The 21,012-nt window shown below is 30.2% G+C and overlaps 3 protein-coding genes across 5 annotated transcripts; 2 read left to right on the top strand and 1 right to left on the bottom strand.

The window, feature by feature from the left end:
- Window positions 1–4,788: 4,788 nt before the first annotated feature.
- Window positions 4,789–8,018, bottom strand: LOC137834707 (zinc ion binding protein). Of its 3 annotated transcripts, none has more exons than XM_068642853.2 (5): window positions 7,872–8,018; window positions 6,617–6,789; window positions 5,600–6,514; window positions 5,415–5,516; window positions 4,789–5,082 (listed from the first exon to the last, which is right to left on the bottom strand). In XM_068642853.2, coding segments are annotated over exons 2-5 (1,179 nt in total). In that variant the 5' UTR covers window positions 6,778–6,789; window positions 7,872–8,018; the 3' UTR covers window positions 4,789–5,081. The 3 variants fall into 3 exon arrangements, with proteins under 3 accessions (XP_068498954.1, XP_068498953.1, XP_068498952.1); XM_068642852.2 differs by lacking the exon at window positions 4,789–5,082 and adding an exon at window positions 7,592–7,720 and having other exon boundaries at window positions 5,310–5,516; window positions 7,872–7,992; XM_068642851.2 differs by lacking the exon at window positions 4,789–5,082 and having other exon boundaries at window positions 5,310–5,516.
- A 4,303-nt stretch (window positions 8,019–12,321) lies between these two features.
- LOC137833880 (uncharacterized) lies at window positions 12,322–13,656 on the top strand. The gene is made up of 2 exons (XM_068641954.2): window positions 12,322–12,419; window positions 13,346–13,656. Exons 1-2 carry the CDS (start codon window positions 12,342–12,344, stop codon window positions 13,571–13,573), a joined length of 306 nt encoding a protein of 101 aa, XP_068498055.1. The 5' UTR covers window positions 12,322–12,341; the 3' UTR covers window positions 13,574–13,656.
- Window positions 13,657–19,023: 5,367 nt separating this feature from the next.
- LOC137834709 (strigolactones hydrolase CXE15) lies at window positions 19,024–20,467 on the top strand. Its single transcript, XM_068642856.2, has one exon. It carries the CDS (start codon window positions 19,293–19,295, stop codon window positions 20,301–20,303), a length of 1,011 nt encoding a protein of 336 aa, XP_068498957.1. The 5' UTR covers window positions 19,024–19,292; the 3' UTR covers window positions 20,304–20,467.
- The last annotated feature ends 545 nt before the right edge of the window (window positions 20,468–21,012 follow it).

Below are 21,012 nucleotides of genomic sequence, written 5' to 3' on the forward strand. Positions count from 1 at the left end.
AAGAAAAAAAAGAGACTAAAATGGAAAAAGTACACCTCTTTACGAGATCTTTCCAGAAGGATCTTTGCATTAATAATCTTTGCATACGATAAAGGATTTCCAAAACACTTTTCACTATCTTCCCCTTTGTCTTCCGCTTCATGCACATCTAAAGGAGAAATACAACTCCACGTGAATAGTAGAAATACAGAGAAGTTTTATCCTACTAAATTGTAGTTTTTAAATTGTTAAAAATTAAAACAAAAAATATTTTAAAAGACAATACTAAATTAAAAGTAATATACGTCAATAAATAGTAATAAAATACCATTAACGTGTGATTCCAAGTAATGCATAAATCTATAAGTAGAAGATACTATAAACACAAAAATTAAGAAAAATAATATTTAACTAAATTGAATAAGCATACTAATATCAAAGCACGATCAAAATTTATTATTATAACTTTTTTTAAAAAAAATTATACTCATTTTGTCTTTAAAATATTGATTAAATTGTTGATTTTGGCTTAATCCCAAGTCCCACATCGGTGGGTTCATTGTTTGGGAAGGAGGTTTGAGGGTTATATATTAACATCCCCTCCTTCACTGTTAAATATCCCAATTTGTAATATCTTCTCTCATAATAATAAAAGGGAGTTGTTTTTGCTGTGCTCGGAGATTAGGCTAAACAGGCCGAACTCCGTTAACAATTTTCGGGTGTGTTTTTCTTCTTTATCTCTTTTATTATTCCGCTTTATTTATTCAATATTATTTGTCGGGTAGCTCTGTTAGGGTTTTGTTTTAGTGGGAAAATTACCCGTTTTTCCCAACAAGTGGTATCAGAGCCTGGTTCGCCTTGGGTTGTTTGAAATTATTTGTAATATTGAATATTATATTTTGAGTTTGTAATGGCAAATCAAGAAGAAGAAGCCAAGGATGTATCCAGAGTGTCGGGCTCCTCTTCATCATGGTCGAGGTTCCCGGTGTCCACCTTGAAATTGGCGGTGGAAATATTTGATGGCACTGGACATTTTGGCATGTGGCAAGGAGAGGTCTTGGACTCTCTTTTTCAGCAGGGTCTTGATATTGCTATTGAAGGAGAGAAACCAAAAGAGGTAGAGGAGAAAGATTGGAGCATCATCAACCGGTTGGCATGCGGAACTATTCGATCCTGCCTGTCCAGAGAGCAGAAGTACGCTGTAAAAAACGAGACTTCTGCACACAAACTGTGGAAGGCATTGGAGGACAAGTTTCTGAAGAAGAGTGGTCAGAACAAGCTCCTGATGAAGAAAAGGTTGTTCCGATTTGACTACCAACAAGGTACTACTATGAATGCACACATCACTATGTTTAATCAATTAGTAGCAGACCTGTTGAATTTAGATGTGAAGTTTGAGGATGAGGATTTGGCTTTGATGTTGTTATCATCTCTTCCTGATGAATTTGAACATTTGGAGACTACGCTCCTTCACGGGAAGGAGAATGTGTCGTTAGATGCTGTTTGTTCTGCTTTATATAGTCATGAATTAAGAAAGCAGGATAAGATGAGAACCAAATCAACGACATCAGAAGAAGCATTGGTGGCAAGAGGTCGTCAGCAAAGCCAAACAAAGGAGAGAAGAGGGATGTCTAAGTCTAAAGGTCGAGTCGTTGCCAAAGATGAGTGTGCTTTCTGTCATGAGAAAGGACACTGGAAGAAAGACTGTCCAAAACTGCAGAAGAAAGGGAAGACTCCACAAGATGCAAATGTTGTAGAATGCAAAAGTGACGTGGAATCAGATATCTCTTTAATTGTCTCGCTTTCAGCATCATCGTATCCAGATGAGTGGATATTGGATTCAGGTTGTACTTATCATATGTGTCCCATTCGGGAATGGTTCTTTGATTTTCAAGAACTCGATGGCGGGGTTGTTTACATGGGTAATGATAATCCATGTAAGACAGTCGGGATAGGTTCAATCAAGCTGCGGAATCATGATGGATCCACCAGAATTTTGCGGGATGTACGGTACGTGCCAAAGTTGAAGAAGAATCTCATCTCATTGGGGGCTTTAGAATCTAAAGGCCTAGTTGTGACGATGCGAGATGGAATTCTTAAAGCAACTTCGGGAGCACTGGTGATGTTGAAAGGCGTGATAAAGAACAATTTGTATTACTATCAAGGTAGTACAGTGGTGGGGACAGTAGCGGCAACAACTTCTAGCACTAAGAAGGATGCTGAGGCAACGAAGTTGTGGCATATGAGGTTGGGACATGCTGGAGAGAAATCCTTGCAAATTCTTACCAAGCAAGGATTGTTGAAAGGTACGAAGGCTTGCAAACTTGAATTTTGTGAGCATTGTGTTCTGGGAAAACAACGAAGAGTGAAGTTTGGCACTGCAATTCACAATACCAAGGGTATTCTGGATTATGTGCATTCAGATGTGTGGGGACCAGCCAAGACTCCGTCAATCGGAGGTAGGCATTATTTTGTCACTTTTGTTGATGATTTTTCCAGAAGAGTTTGGGTGTTTACTATGAAGAACAAAAATGATGTGCTTGGAATTTTCCTTAAGTGGAAAGCTCAAGTTGAAAACCAGACAGGAAGGAAGATTAAGGTTCTCCGAACAGATAATGGAGGAGAATACAAGAGTGATCCGTTCCTGAAGGTATGCCAAGATTGTGGCATAGTTCGGCACTTCACTGTTAGAAAAACACCACAACAGAATGGGGTTTCGGAGCGTATGAACAAGACACTTGTGGAGAAAGTTCGTTGTATGTTGTCTAATGCTGAGTTAGGCAGAGAGTTTTGGGCTGAGGCTGTGACATACGTTCAACATCTTGTCAATCGTTTGCCATCATCTGCTATAGATGGCAAAACCCCGTTAGAGGTATGGTCTGGAAAACCTACAACTGATTATGATTCTTTGCATATTTTTGGTTCTATTGCATATTATCATGTGATTGAATCAAAGTTGGATCCACGGGCAAAGAAGGCTCTTTTCATGGGCTTTAGTCCTGGAGTGAAGGGATACCGTTTGTGGTGTCTAGAGGCAAAGAAGACGATTATCAGCAGGGATGTTACCTTTGATGAATCTGCCATGTTAAAGAAGGTAAATCCAAAAGGAGCTGATAGTACTCCACAACAGGTGGAGTGTGCCCGGAAGCAGGTGGAGTTTGAGCCGACAGTGGTGATCCCAACACGAAATACCACAAGTGACTCTCCTATGGTAGAAGAAGAGTCGGATGAGGAAGAGGTTCCTACCCAAGAATCTCAACAACAATCAACGCCAATTGCAGTTAGAAGACAGAGACGAGACATTCAGAAGCCTACTCGTTTCATGGATATGGTTGCCTATGCACTTCCAGTTGTTGATGACATTCCATCCACTTACCCAAAAGCCATTCTGAGTTCAGAGAGTGGTAATTGGGCGGGTGCGATGGAAGAGGAGATGCAGTCTTTGAAGAAGAACAAGACGTGGAAGTTGGCACAATTACCAAGAGGTAAGAAGGCAATTGGGTGCAAATGGGTATTTGCAAAGAAAGAAGAATTTTCTAATAAAGAAGATGTTCGCTACAAGGCAAGGTGGTTACAAGGGCCAAGTTTGAATATTGTTTAGACTTGGTTAATATTTTGCACATTTGAAGTTGGCGTCCGGAGGCGCAAATTTGAAGCACTGTAAAGTTTGTTTTTTTGTTATGTTTTGAGAAGATTTGTTTTAGGTGGGACTTGAAATTAAGCCAAGGTGGAGATTTGTTGATTTTGGCTTAATCCCAAGTCCCACATCGGTGGGTTCATTGTTTGGGAAGGAGGTTTGAGGGTTATATATTAACATCCCCTCCTTCACTGTTAAATATCCCAATTTGTAATATCTTCTCTCATAATAATAAAAGGGAGTTGTTTTTGCTGTGCTCGGAGATTAGGCTAAACAGGCCGAACTCCGTTAACAATTTTCGGGTGTGTTTTTCTTCTTTATCTCTTTTATTATTCCGCTTTATTTATTCAATATTATTTGTCGGGTAGCTCTGTTAGGGTTTTGTTTTAGTGGGAAAATTACCCGTTTTTCCCAACATAAATATCTTAACCTTTTTTCCATATATCTTCCGACGACGACTACTCTAGTGAAATTCTGACAATGACAATTGCGAGGAGATTCCAACATAAAAAAAAAGAAGTTGAATCCTAACCTTAAACTCCAAATACCATGTTAAGAAGGAAGAAAATAAATTTAGGATTGATATTTCTAGTGTAAAATACACATATAAACTTTTATTTATAGAGAAAAATAATAACATAATCAATAACATAATAATAAAATAATATAAATTATGGCTAAGCCCATTACATTCAACACTTTTATTTATTTTCATTTTTTTTTATTAAATACCATATTGGCGATAACTTTAATTTTATCATTTTAAGGCAATTTTATATCAAGTAATTTATTTTAACTGTTACATTCCTATTCAGATTCATTTTACCATTTCAATATTATACTTAAGACATTGAAAATGATAATTTTGTTTATGTTTACATAATTTTTATGTTGCATTATGCAATATAACCTTGACACTATTATATTGGTTTTAATATTATATTTAAGCATACTTTTTTTTAACTATAAGATATAGTTTTAAGTTCTTAACAGAGCTAACTCTATTCACAAAATATGACAACAAAAAAAGCTGCAGAGTCTTCAAAATGCATTACACCATGAAGCCTCAAATATCACTTTTAATTCGTAAAGGATCACATCACAATAAGATCAAACACAAGGGATTTCTGTAAGTCCAAAAGATTTTGACATGCAAAAACAGCACAAAGTAATAGAAGAAAACAAGAAATGACTATCATTTAAACCAAATTCCATCTCTGATAGTCTTATTGATGTGAAAAATCCTCAAAAAGCATAACTATCTCGGCCTAATTCAAGATATTGAGATGCAGAACCGAGCACAGAGAGTTCTGACTAATAGTTAAAATGTAAAAGCTTTCGAATTGCAATTCTGCTTTTGATTACCAAAGCAAGTTATATTTTTTCAACTCACACAGTTACAGCACGTGTGGAAGCTCTGTTGTCAGATAGGGGGAGAGACAACCATCTCTGTCACGAAAGTTTGTCTGAGAATGTTTATGCCATGCCATGTAAATTAGTAGGAATTTGATAGATCTACATTTAAATAGTAAACATGGAAGGGAAGACACTAAGCTTATCACCACAAGTTATTTGTAGCAAGCATGTTTTCAATAGTAAAGTATAGTAACAAATCTTCATTTTATACGCACGTGATATATATATATATATATATATATGAAATATGCATGAAAATATCTGCAAATCGTGGAAATAGAAGATAATTCTAAACTTTTATATAAAAGTACTAGACAAGGTCAATCTGAAGTGAGGAGCAGGGGAAAGAAATAATGACTGTTTAAGGTACAACAGTACATACTATCTTGCGCTGAAAACCGGTTCTGCATCAGGTGATGGTTGTGTCCTTCGAGTGTATTTGAGTAGCAAACCTTCTGAAGAAAGACCTGGTACCTTCAGATCTCTGAAACATATCAAAAGAGGTTAACTCAAAGGTAAAAGAAGATGCGACACATTTTGAGGTAAAAATAATTATGAGATGTTCACCTGACATAGGGCTGCAGATCTTTCCATTCCCATTTTTTCCTCTCTCTGAAAAGAATGGAGAAACGCTCAGCTGGAGTGGAAGGCAAAGATGCAACGCTGAAGGCGCGAATCCATGTCTCAACTCCAACTCTCTCTGTCAATACTTCTCCTTCCATAAGATCAAAACTGGGCTGCATTCCATCTGGAACCTTCTGCCTCCATTCATCCATGAAACTCTCTAACTTCCTTTTGCCCCCTTTCAGGATTTCTTTTGCAAAATGTATGCATACTCGCTTCTCATCCAACTTCCAGACACGGCCAGGCATGCCTTCATTTAGTTTGGTGCCATATGTATGCAAACAATGCCTTGCTAGCACCCCAGGAAATCCATCTGATTCCAGTGTACAAACAACTTCATCTTCGTTTAAAGCATTAAGTGACCAATCATTCAACACCGAATTTTTCAAAAGCATTCCTAAAATCATGTCCATGTAACTCCCATCTACTAATCTCCAATATCCATTAATCTCCACTGCTGAAAGAGCCTGCAGTCCAGACCTTAACTCCTCATCACTAGCTTGGATATTGTTGACAAGATCATTCCAGTTATATAATCCTATTGTAGATTCCTGATTGTCTTCTAAATTTCCCACGTCAAAATTGTAAGTCTTTTCTGATAGAAAGGACTTAAGTTTATCAAGTCTGGGGGCCGTCTCTACAAGCTCCATATTACCAGATACAACTTTGATTACGGGTGCAACAACTTTATCTTCTTCCATATTACTATCATTCTTTTGTGGATTTTCATAAAATTCTGAATGATTTGCTGGTGGTACAAGCAGAACCGAATTGGAAGTTCCAACAAACTTCATAGCATATGTTTTGGATGGAGTACAAAGAACTGCATCTTCATCAGGCTGTCCTCTCAAGACCACCCTGAAATAGATCAAAATTTGTATTAAAGTTAAAAAAGTACAAATCGGGGGAGCTGAGGGCAGGGAAAGAGTTACAAGCAAATGATTGTCGGTCAATGGATACCTTTCATGCAGAACATCTGGGAGAAGTTTCTCATCAAGCTCTAGAAGGAGGAGGTCATCATGAGGTCCAAAAAGTGAGTGATATGCAACAGAAATAGATGATCCAGGAGATATATTTTTAAGGGCTTCTGCTCCTCTCGAACCTGGCTGCGGCGATTCCATTACTCCCTCTCACTAAGTACAAAGCATTAGTTTAGGAAGAAAAAAATGAAGATTTCTTCACATACTACACTATTATTGCATAAGTTAGGGAAAGAAAGACACAAGTTTACATCTATAGTATAGTGTGGGCAGGGCTATTCAGAAAGAAAACAATGAGCATGAATCACATGAAACAAAACGTGTCATGCAGAGATATAGTTTCCTTAGACAGAAGTCGCCATTGGTCTGCTTTTGACGAAATATTATTTCACAAAGATTATCTTATCCCTTGAGTATAGACGCTTGGTTCCTTCATTTCTAGATGCTTCTAACAACATTAAAGAAACACTGCACAATTATGATGCATAGCAGTATGACTTCGTGTTTTCAAAGTGTATATGCATAAAACACTATCATTGATATGAAAATAAAAATAATGACTAATATACGTCTTTAGTCCATAAATTTGTGTTAAGATTGTTTCTGGCCATTCAAATTTACAATGGATTTTTTCAATCCCGTGGTTTGAAAAAGGTTCTAGAGTCTCTCTGGCCAAACACCCTCTTCTACCTAAACAGTGTCAAAATCAAAATACGAAAAAGAAAACAGATATACATAAACCATATAAGTGAAATCCTAAACAGCAATTAGGGCAAAGGGACTAAATAAACCATTTCTAATTACAGGGACTAAAATAAATCAATTTTAAATATGAGAGACGAAAAACAAACTTACTCAAACATATTTAAATCTTTGGCTTTAGCAATTGAAGTTTATCAGAAGAAAATAATGAGAAAAATGGATTAAATAAGATTAAAGGGGTAGCAAAACCTACTCTCACTCTCTTCGGAACAAGCAAAAATCAGTTTCCTTTGTTCACATCATCAACAAACTCCTCTTTCCTCTTTTGTGATAAAATTTGAAACACCCAACTTCTAAATCCAAAAGAAATAGAACTATTACCCTAATCCATGCACGTTCATTAGTAACATTTCAAATTACTTAGCAACACAGTATAAAAATTATCAAGCGCTTCTTCAAAGATCTCAAATTGAAGTACAAGGATGCATGCAGATATGTATGTTGGAGGAAAAAGAGTAGAAAAAGGAGAGAACCTGATTGGGTTGAGGAATTTGTGTTCTCCTTCGCTGAGAATTCGAATGAGACGACGGAGATGAGGAAAACCCTTCGCGCCCAAACGAACTGTGATTTTTCATAAACGCGCCACTTTCCCTCTCAATATTTTGTTTTTAAGCATTCATTCTATTTTTATACCTCAATTTGATGTCAATAAAATATTAAAAAATACCTATAGTTTGAAAAAATTAAAATATGATTTTTTTTAAAAAAAAATAGAGTAAAATAAAAAAATTTAAATTCAATATATCATAATAATTATGTTTAAATTTTAATAATGGAAACCCATTAAAACCCAAAATTTCAACAAGATCTTGAATCAATCTCAAGTGACTGATTATTCTTACACCTCCATGCCTTCTTATGTTACTATCGTATTAAATACAAAAATATTGTTTTATCTTTTTTTTGTCACCCACATACATAATCTGAAAAATATTTTTTGAATATGGAAGTGTTCTTTAAATTTATAAAATTTGGAATTCTTTTTTTTATTTGAAATAAGCCTATGGATTATGTAATCCGGAATATATCCAAATTACATAATCCATAAGTGAATCTCATATTCAGAAAAAACTTATGAATTATGTAATCCGGAAGTTAATTACACATCTGAAAAAAAGGTTTCCAGATTACATAATCTAGAAGCTATTTTTATATATAAGATTACATAATTTAGAAGCTAATTTTATATATAGAAAAGACTTCCAGATGATGTAATCCATAAGGTAATTATAAAAGGTTTCTGGATTACATAATCCGGAAGCTAATTTTGGATCTAGATTTTTTTTTCCAAAATATGTAATTTAAAATATTATAAAAGGGATGATACAAGAAGGTATGGAGATAGAGGAAGAAGCAACCATCCGAAACAAATACATGTCATAAAAAAATGACAAATTCTTTCTACACCTAATCTTTTTAACATGCACCCTACATAATTTTAAATTTCAAAAAATATATTTCATTTTGAAAATAAAAATCTGAAATTAAAAATAATACATTAGGAAAAAGTAGATTCGAAAGATATTATTATATTTTAAAAATCAAAATCTCATATTTCAGTTAAAAGAATCTACAATACAAAAATTTTATTTTGAAAAAAATTTCCAGAAACATATTTCAAAAAAAGGATTCGGAATGTATTTTTATATATATTCCATTTTATTTAAGGACATTTTTATTTTTCATATTAATTGTGTGTCTCATATTATTATAATTCAAAATTTAAATCATAAAGAAGAAAATATGGTAAAGATCCTATTAAAAATATTTTAAAAATATTTTCAAATATTACGTGCGGTTAGATTATATAAATAAATATTTTATTTTTTTTAACTAGATTTTGAGGTTAAAAATCATAATCAAACTTATTTTAAAATATTATTCAAACTTAAATTTTGGAAATATTTTCAAAACTTTTATAAACATATCGGTAGGTATTTATGTAATTTTTTAAATAATAACTTTGTGAACTAAAAGATGTCATTTCAAAATCAGAGAACCATAAAATCACGTTAAAATTTAATGGGACAAAAAAATATTCTCACGTTCCAAAAATAAAAAAGATATTTTTAAATTTTTAAAATAAAATATAATTTTAAATTTGAATGTTAAACATATCATTTTTAAATTTAAGAAACTAAAAAATCATTTTTAAATTTAAATAACTAAAAATCACTTTTAAATTGAAAGATTAAAAATTTACTTTAAAAATCTTATAAGCTAACTTCAATTCTATGCAATATAAAGTGAAATCATGAGCAGTAATTAGGGCAAATGAAATAAACATTTTCAAACTACAACCAGAGTCAGTCAAATAAATAAAAAAGATGAAAATACTCAAATATATTTAAATCTTTATCTCAAATTTATTGAAATAACATAATTAGAATTAATGATTGAGTTATTATCCGTTTTATTTTAAATTTGTTGAGAAAATATTATACGAATGAATCACCACATTTGAATTTTATTTTTAATAAACATGTTGATAAATTAAGAAAAAAAAATATTTAAAATATCACTGAAAGATGTGACACTATTAAAAATTAAAGAAAAATACCATAAACTCCGGAAAAGAGAAGAAGAAGAAAAAAAGTTATTTGTTCTTCCTTGGCTGCGAATTCGAACGTGATCATGGAGAAGAGGAAAAACTAAAATCTAATTTTATAAATTTGTAATATATTTAGAGTAAAATAAAAATTTTAAATTCAATATAACATTTTAAATTTGAATAAAATAGAACAATGCGAATTAGCTATAACAGATTTATATTTTAAATAATAAATCAATCATTATTTAAATACATTTTCCGTTTTTCAATTTTGAGTTGATATTTTTCTTCAAACTTTTATTTTGAACATTGTATTATATTCAAAATCATTTTCCAAAATAATAAAATTTGTTAAGTTATCATGTTATACTATTTATAAATATATATAGCCTCATGATGATAGAGAAATTGAATCTATGTATTAAAATATTTCATATTGATTAAAATATTTTCAAAATATTTAACGTAAATGTTAAATGTGATTAGATTGTATAAATAAATATTTATTTTGCTTTACTAGATTTTGAGGTTCAAAAATCATAATCAAACTTATATAAAACGTTATTCAACTTAAATTTTTTAAATTTAAAATGATCATAAATCATATTTCTAAATCTGTTAAAAAACATATTGGTAGTTATATATGCAATATTTTAAATGATAAGTCTCTGAACTAAAAAAGGTTATTTCAAAAACAGATAACTATAAAATGACGTTGAAATTTAAAATTCTAAGATTAAGAAACTTATTTTCAAATTGAGTTTGACACCTTGTTATAAGAAACTTCACATAAGAAAAATTCTTAATTTTTTTAAAAATTCTTATAATAATATAAATTAATTTATAATATAAGTAATTAGTAGATAAAATCTTAGTAACTAATTTTAAATATTAATTTAAAAATTACTTTATAAATTTTTATTAGTAATAGAAACTACTTTAAATACTAATAATTTTTTTAGTTTATAAAATGTTTTCTAATTAGTCAATATAATAACTAACTATTTTGGTTTCTAAAATTAATTTTTATTTCAAATTTTTTTATTAAAATATTTTTAGAATGATATTTGAAAATATAATTTATTTTATATTATATAATCTAAAAGTAAAAATAGTTTATAGATTGCACAAGTAAAAAAAAAACTTATGAATTATATGTCTGAAAGTTAAAAAAGTTTTTGTATTACATAATTAGGAAGTCAAGAAACTTTTGTATTTTACAATCAGAAACTAAAGAAATATATGGATTACACAATTTTGAAAGTCAAAAATATTTCTAAATTGTATAATTAACAAAAATTATAAAAAATGTATTTTTAAATTATTACGAAAATTCAATTTTTAGAGACAAAGTAAATTTTTGTGTATTTATAAGAAAAATATGGGAGTGATTTTTATTTTTATTTTTTATAAACAAACCACTGGTCTTTCTGGTAGTTTTCAATATCTTTGTACCAATTTTTTTTCATGTATGAAAATGTGTTTTTGAAGATATTACATTAAATATGGTAAAAACGTAAAATACAAATTTCCAACTTATAATAAAAGGTTAGGTTGAACTTAAATTCGGTTGGAAATCTCACATCGACCAGAGATTAGAGCCTTTCATAATATATAAGTGGGTGCAAACCTCACCTCATTGAGCCGGTTTTATGAGGTTGAGTTAGGCTTAAAACCCCCTTCTTAACATGGTATCAGAGCCATTTTCGAGCCTATCCTAGCGAGCATTTGTTGGATTTATCAGGCCACCTGCCATCAGCCGATATCGGACCACCCATAACATATATCTCCACGCACGAGTTGGTAGCCTCGGTGTGAGGGGGTGTGTTGGAAATCCCACATCGACTAGAGATTAGAGTCTTTCATAATATATAAGTGGGTGCAAACCTCACCTCATTAAGCCGATTTTATGAGGTTGAGTTAGACTTAAAACCCACTTCTTAACAAACTCAGTTTTGAATACTTGTTTTGATATGTGATTTTGAGTAATGTTGTGTAAGGTTCAGTAGATCCTTAACTGGTAGAATGTAAGAAAACTTGTTTTGATTTTTTGTATAAGGGTTGAAGTATCTCTGAATTACCTCATTTTATTTTATTTAGTTTTTACTGGTAAATTACACTTTTGATAAAAAAATATAAGGTAAATTACAATCTAAATATGAAGAATATTATTGGTGTTTTTTTGTTGAGTATGATCCACACAAAATGCAATCCACAGAATGAGTTGATGTTGGATTTAAAGTGATGACACTTGTTGATCATAAAATAGAGAGAATGAGAACCCATGATTGTGCAGAAATATGTGTTTGTTTTCATGTATATATACACACAATTAATTTCTAATTTATCTTTTAAAAACTAACTTTGAAGGCCTCAAAAATATCACAACACAATGCAAGCTGTGAAAGAAAAGTTTCAGAGTATGAATGCCACACGCAAGGCAAAACAAGAAGCAAAGGCTGAAGAAAAGGTACCTCTAAATTATTATAACACATTTCAACAATTACCTTTTCCTTATATCATCACAAATTTTAACACACATTTTGTATTCCAAAATCTAGCTAGTTTCATAGTTTCACAAACATACCATTTTAATTTTTTATCATAAAAAATATAATAAAATAAATTGAAAACATTTAAAAATGTTCCAAAACTTTATACAAAATTAGTTCTGATACACACCAAAACAGAAAAAAACTACAAAATTACATGCCATGATCCCACAAACCTACCATTTTAGTATCTAAAAAGAGGTAATTGCATGTTTAATCACCACTTTTTTTTTCTTTCTAAGAACGAGTAATTTTGATATGTCATTTGGCCAGTAAAAATGTTAACATGTCACTTCGTGATAATAAATATTTAAATCTTATATTAATTCACTACTAAAAAGTTCAAAACAAGAAATTTAGAGAAAAAAAAATAAGTAGTTGTTATATTTATTAAATTATATATTATTTTAGACATAAAAAATTGATATTTAAATTAAATTTTATTTTTATAAATAATTTTTAAATTATTATTTAATTAGGTATCAAAGTTTTAATTATTAATTATCTAGATTTTAAAGTTGGTAGCTAATTAAATACAGATTTATAAATTATTTATCAATAATAAAAATGAACTTAGATATCAATAAATTTTGTTAGTTTCTAAAATAATATTTAATTTAATCAATATAACAATTAATTATATTTAGTGTCTAAAATTAGTTTTGATTTAATATTTTTTTTATAGTGGTTATGCTAAACAAAAATAAGTAACTAATATTCTAAACTCATATTTAATTCAATTTTATAAAATCAAGTGAAGTTTAGATTCTATTTATATATATGATTAGTTTAATCTTTAGTCAATGAGAGATCTGATATCGAATATTTCGGAGCGATTTTGAAGGCGGAGAAAGAGATTGCGAAGGCGAGAATGGATGTTGCTCGAGAGATAAGGTTGGCAAAACAAGCTGAAGCAGAAATGGATCTTCATGTGGCAAATGCAGGAAAAAGGGTTGATCATGAAATATCTAAACACACTGCTAATAACCCTAACCTTGTTGAAGAAGCCAATCTCATGGAGGACACTTCAAAGGGAGCACAAACAACAAATGTTCCCACTTACAGAAACTAACTCAAATTCATGTATATATATTACATGCTTTATACATTAAGACAAATATGAACAAAAATAAGTCTCCAATTAATGTATACATGAAAAAACCTTTTTTAATCTTATCACTTACTCTCATGTATATATATTTCTAATTCCTTTTTCACTCATAGATCAATTGTTAACAAAAAAATATTATCATTGGTGGGAAATTAATTATTTTTTTTAAAAAAAATATTAATAAGAAATAACCGCACTTATAAATGGTATTTCCAAGTGCGGCTATATAGCCGTACTCTTATCTCTTCGATTTACAAGTGCGCGCTGATCAAATGCGGCTATACAGCCGCCCTTATAAATTTTAAATAGCCGCATTCGTTTTGTCTTTGTGCACTAGTGTTAGTGTTGTTACTAATTTTAAAGATAGGAAAATAATTATAAATATTATTTGAGACTAAAAAAATATTGATATGTAAAATAGTTTCTATTATTAATAAATATTTTTTAAATTTATATTTAATTAACTATCAAAATTTTAATTACCAATATCAGTTTAAAAAATATTTATTGATGATAAAAACTATTATATATAATAATTTTTTGAGTTTCTAAAACAGTATTCAATTTGGTTAATATTGTAATTAACTTATTTTTTTTATCTAAAGTTAGTTTTTAATGATTTTTTTAACGAGTGTAAATCACTTAAACTATATATTAATCTTATATAATATATGCTTAAATAAGTTTTAGGTCCATATATATTATTCAAAGAGTATCTAATAAATTATTCTAATAAAATTTTGATTTTAATAGATAAAAGAATATTAATTTATATTTTTTCATAATTGAAATATTTTAAATTTGTTCTTTTGGTCCTTTAACCTGTCTTTTATCACAACAACCACATGTGTTTCATGTGTATATATCATTACATGTAATAAAATAACTTAGTGCATATTATTTTAATAACATGTGTATATCATATCATTTTCATGTGTATTTCATTGTGTGCTACGTGTTCTACTAACAGTCACATAAACAACAAAACTGACATAAATAACCCAAAAGAATTAAATTAAAATATTTCGTTTATTTACCTCAAAACAAAAAAATAAAAATAATCCTATATCAAGGACTTAAAATTTATTCAAATATAAATAAAGAAAATGGGGAATATAAAAAGATTTATACGACTTTGTCGTTATATAAACTAAGATTTATAGTCTGTAGCTAGAAACGTTGCTCGAAGAATTGAAACAATAATATAAGAAATTAGTACAATTGTGTGTGGCTGATAAAAAAAACAAGTACAATTGTTTGTTAACAATAAGAATTGAATCAATAATATAAGAAACTAGTACAATTGTTTGTTAACAACTATAAAAATATGTCAAAAAAATCTAATATTTATGATAGAAACAAATGCACAAATAAAGTTTCATTTTCTCAACCATTAAGCCAAAGTTAAATTAGAATTTGTACATTATTGCACTAAAGATCAAGTGATAGATGTTTGTTAGACTTTGTTTGTTTAAAAGGCTTCATTATTGAAGAGATGAATGATGTATATTTATGGTTTGAATAAAAAAATGTGCATAGAAGTGAGGAGAGTGGATATATGTGAAAAGTGATTTATCTTTTGTCTTCAGATGCAAAGATTGGAGGGAACAGTCACGTAGGATAGCGGTTTTCCTGTTTTACCCTTGTGTTTTGGTTTTAGGGACCAGATTTAGGTCTTGGTGATTTTGAGCCATTGGACGAGAGAAAGTAATGACGATTCTTTCCATGGTTCGACAAGGTTAAATAATCCATATTTTTTTGAAAATAATTATTCAACAAAGGTACCGAAATAACTTAAATCTACACAAAAATACCTCCTATTTCATTATTTAAATATTTTTAAATATAAGGATAAATTTGTAAACTTACATTTTATATTTTTTTTAAAAATAAAAAAATCTCTCAATCTCATCACATCACTATCAAATTTCAATATAAATTTTTCTCGCCAATTCACTATGATATACCTCAATTCAAATACACCCACCTTCTTCACACTTTCATATCAGATTACAAATAAAGTTTAAAAAACTGAGAGATTTGATGAAAAAAATGAAGAGAATTAAAATTTTGGATTAAAGAAGAATGTTGTATAATAATAAAAAATTAAAATTAAATAACTCTATTAAGATGTAAACATAAGATACATTTAAATAATTCCAAAAAATAATTGTAGTAAGTGTATCCTTTAATAAGTGAATAAGAACCACTTGTTCTCCATCAATTATATTTGTGTGGGTCTTGCTTAGTTATATATGACAAAAATGAAATAATGCCAATTTTGATATATATGTGTACATCACAATAACTCAAGTGGGTTGTTGATGTTACTTGATAATGACACAAACGTCCATTATTGTCGAAATTTAGAAAGGAATGCACTATTTATTACTAAATTCCAAACAGAGATATAGAAAACTTGGTCAATAAAATCCATACAGAAAAGGAAATCACACCTAATGACACGAATACATAAAAAAAAAAAAACTAAAGAAAAAAGTTGATTAAAGGTCATGAAAATAACTACTAAACTTTTTTATACAGTTAAAATAGATTATCCACTTTAATCACATTTTTCCCTTTCAATTTTTTTATTCTTCTTTCCTCTCTACATTTGTTGAACTATCACACTTTACATTAGTTAATTCCTTTATTTTATCATCCCTAACACGAGTTATTTCTCTAAGACTAATTCACCAAAAACGTGTATAAGAAAAAATATTTATTTATTAATAAATTATATGCTGTTGTGATCCTCCTGAATTATATGATTAATTATTTGGATAAATCTCGCATTTTAAAGACAAAAACGAAATTAGTTAAGAAGTCGTAATCAATATCAGACTAATATATAAATTAATAAAAAAATTATATTAATTCATTTTTATTAGTGTGAGGATTAATTTATCATTTTGAATATATTTATATTGATCATCGTGTCAAGGTACATATTTAATAATATTTATCACATTCAACCAGCTTATAACAAACACTAACTTGAGTGTTATGAAAACCTTTTACAGGTACCATAACTATTTGTAATCGAACGATAACTATTTGTAATAGGATAAGATACCAAATTTGGATTTAGATAGAAAGGGAGTGATACTCATTTTCAAATTCATGGTATATGGTGGGTTGATAAGTCTCCATCCATATTTTTATGAATTAATTCCATCACCTAATTGTAGGGATATCGTGTGCGGAAGCGTGATAATAGATAAATAGCCCCAAAACAAATTCTCTCTATATGGGTTAAACACTTACACATAAGAGCAGAAATAGAGAGTATAGGAAGAGAGAGAGAGGAAGCAAGTGTAAGTGTGTGTTGCTGTTTGTTGTGTATTACATTGCTTGAAGGGAGCCACTGTATATAGTGGTTCTAGGAGACAACAATAATAAATACAATTAATGGTAATTAACCTTTTTTTGATGACAATTGATTATGACAATTAACCTCCCATTGATTGCAATTGATTGTGCCAAGTAACCTCCCAATTATGACAAGAAAACGGAAAGGTGAGTCATAAACCAACACTAATAAATTAACTTCACTTTATTCAATAAATTATTTTTGCATCAAACTTGTTTTTTTTTTAACGGAATTGTCTAGACTCATCACAAACAACTCTCTCTATTAATAGAAACCAATAATCACACATATTCTATTCAACTTTATGTAAGAAACATCATGGAAAGGAGGGAGGATGATGGAACATTCATTTGGTTTCTTAAAAATAGATTAAAAGAAGTTATATTTTGATACTTCATATTATATGATATTAAATAACTACTTTTATGTTACATAAAATTGTTAAATAAAAATTAATTTTAGAAAAAAATTAGTTGTTATATTAACAAAATTAAATAATATTTTAGAGACTAAAAGAATTATTGACATCTAAATTAGTTTATTATTGGTAAATAATTTACAAATTAGTATCTAATTAGATACCAAAGTTTTAGATACTAACTTTAAAATCTAAATAATTGGTAGCTAAAAATTAGGAAACTAATTTAGATACCAATAATTGTTATAGTCTCTAAAATAATATCTAATTTAGTCACTATAGAAACTAATAATTTTTTGTCTCTAAAATTATTTTTTATTTAATATTTTTTAGTAGTGATATATCACCTAAATAAAATAACTAATATTTATCTATCTTAAAAGATTACAATTTTGGAACTAAAATCAGAATTCATATATTTTGTAAGAAGAAAAGAAAGTGATTTTAAATTTTATAGATGAAAAACAGTGATATTTTATAATAGAAACAAAAACCAAAACTCATAAATTTCATAGCAATTAAATTTAAAAACATATTGAAGTCCACTAATGATATAAATTTCTTGATGGGTATTGTTTTATAAATTAAGAAAAAGAAACGAAAATCTACTCATAAATTCAAATAAATTTATATATAAGTCGAGAATTATACTTTGAAAACATAATAATTTTTTTTATAAAATTTGAATTTTAATTTTCATACTTTTTTCTTCTAAAAAAATTACAGATAGATAATTTACTGACTGATTTTTTTTTTCCTAAAATGATTATGCAATGCAATGAATTTTAAAACATAATTAGTAATATAGTTAAAAGACCTAATAAATAAGGTGATAGCTACCCTTATAATAAAGTTATTTAAATTTGTATGGAAAAAAGAAAAAAAGTTTAATTACTTTTAGCAAGTGGCAGACCAACAAAAATAAACATCTCAGTGAAGGTCCACCTAATGCAGCGGCAATAGTGCAGCAAGACCAAAAAAAGAGTCTTAATAATATATTATAAACTTAATTATATATTTTAAAACTTTAAATTTGAATTATATCTTAAAATTTAAATTAATCTTTGTAATCTCCATAATTTAAAAAATGTTTGTTTAGTGTGTTTGTTTCAAATACTGCCAAATATATATTTCACTAACTCTATTTTCATTATGCCTTCTAAAATTTTGTTTAAATTCTTAAATATTATTAAAATCAAAAGTTTTTCCTATTTTAAAGAACTATTTTTTTTCTTCTAAATCTGTAGGACAAAAATAGGATCTGTTTTTAAACGAGATTGCAACTAAGAGAACAATTATCTTTCTCCTAGATCGTTGATCTTCTACTACTTCCTTCCTTCTCAAGATAGCTTTACAGCTTTTCCTTCGTACACTCTGATGCTTAAGTGAGATATCGGTGTTCGGTGCTCGATGAAATTAATGCGAGGTGATTATGTTCCTTATTATTGAAATTTATAACTATTTATATAATTATCATAGACTCTCTATTATTGGACCGGATTAAGATTTTAAATCATGACTAATAATATATTATCTAATACTTAATCATTATTTTATTTATTAATCTTATATTAACTTTAATAATTTCGGTGATGAAAACATATACAGAGTACAAGTTGGTTTTGGATTCTCGTGGCATAATAAGAACATGTAATGTGTGAATTGTCAAACTCTACAATACTATAAGTTACTTGGTGAAGACTTCAACTTTTGCTTCAAATTTCCAAGTCTCACACACATTTTCGTGGAGAATTCCTCGAACTTTCACATTTTTCTGATCCATTCATTTTTTATCCCACTTTTTCAGAAAAACAAACAATTCTTCCCATTATATAAGAGCAGCCACATAACAGCTTCCAATTCCAAACACACCCTTAGAAAAAAAAAACATGGTGCATGAAAAGAAACTAGTTGATGAAGTCTCCGGTTGGCTCAAAATCTATGATGACGGTTCAGTAGACCGGACCTGGACCGGACCGCCACAATTTAAATTTTTGTCCGATCCGGTTCTTCCCCACCAACAATTTATCGATGGTGTTGCTGTTCGCGATACCACCATTTCTCTAGGTGATCACAACCTCCGTGTTCGATTATACTTGCCGGAAGTTAAGTCGGAGAGTAAGAAAAAATTACCCATTATTCTTCATTTTCACGGTGGTGGGTTTTGCATCAGTGAACCGGACTGGTTCATGTACTACCACTTTTACGGTCGAGTTGCTCTAGCGGCTCAGGCCATTGTGGTTTCCCCTTTCCTCCGCCGTGCTCCGGAGCACCGTCTCCCGGCCGCCATTGACGACGCCTTTGACACCCTCCTCTGGCTCCAAGCCGTGGCCCAGTCCGGTTCGCAAGAACCGTGGCTCGAGCAACACGGGGACTTCAACCGGGTTTTTCTCATAGGAGACAGTTCTGGCGGGAACGTGGTGCATGAGGTGGCTTCGAGGGCCGGTTCGGTCGAGCTGAGGCCGGTTCGGGTTGCAGGAGCGATCCCGGTTCACCCCGGGTATGTCCGGTCCGAGCGGAGCCGGTCCGAGCTGGAAATGCCGCAATCACCCTTTTTAACGTTGGACATGCTCGACAAGTTCTTGGAATTGGCACTGCCGGTCGGGGCGACGAAGGACCACCCCATAACGTGCCCGATGGGCGAGGCGGCGCCGCCGCTTGAAGGGCTGAAACTGCCGGCGGTGCTGCTGTGCGTGGCGGAGATGGACTTGATACGAGACACGGAGATGGAGTACTATGAGGCATTGAAGAAACGCAACAAGGACGTGGAAGTTTATTTCAGCAATGGCATGACTCATAGTTTTTATCTGAACAAGGTTGGTGTGGATATGGACCCTAATGTTCGTGCACAAACCGATGCTCTCCTCACCAAGTTCAAGGACTTCATTCAGAAGCACTGAATGAATCCAAGAAACTTAATGGTTTTAAACTCTAAATCCTAAATCCTAAACTTTACGTTTGAGTTTGAGATCTTTCAGAACTATTGTGTTAAGATTAAAATAACCGTCGTTTTTCATATTTTTTTACGTCAGTTCGAATTGAATATCTTTCAAAAATCTTCTAAGACTGTTGTGTTAAGATTAAAATAATCGTTATTTTTCATCTTTTCTACATCAGTAAAATAAGAAAACATTCTGACCCTAATCAAAGTTCTATAAGCTATAAATGAAAAAAAATTGTTAGCTAAAAACAATTGGTTTAGACAATACCCATTAGAAGATTAATTGGTTTAGACAATACCCATTAGAAGATTTATTTAGATGGTTTCTTAGATAATTTCCATTAAATAGTCTCTTAGATAATATTTATTGTTAATTAGTCTGCTAGAAGAACTTATTAAATAATTTAAACTTCTAATTTATTTAAATCATCATTTAATTGTTGGAGATTTTACATCGATTATATATAAATTTTTTATAATATATAATAAGTGCAAATTTCATCTTATAAACTAGTATCAAAATTTATAACATAGTATCAAAACCATTTAAAATTTATTCTATGGATAATTTATTACACTTATAAAATCAAGTCATTTTCATCCAAATTGCACTTTGTTATATGGTGGGTTGAAGTCTCCATCCATATTTATACGAATGAGTTGGAGCA

This window comes from Phaseolus vulgaris, chromosome 5 (assembly GCF_051622355.1).
Source record: "Phaseolus vulgaris cultivar YP4 chromosome 5, ASM5162235v1, whole genome shotgun sequence".
In the NCBI taxonomy this organism is placed as follows: Eukaryota; Viridiplantae; Streptophyta; class Magnoliopsida; order Fabales; family Fabaceae; genus Phaseolus; species Phaseolus vulgaris.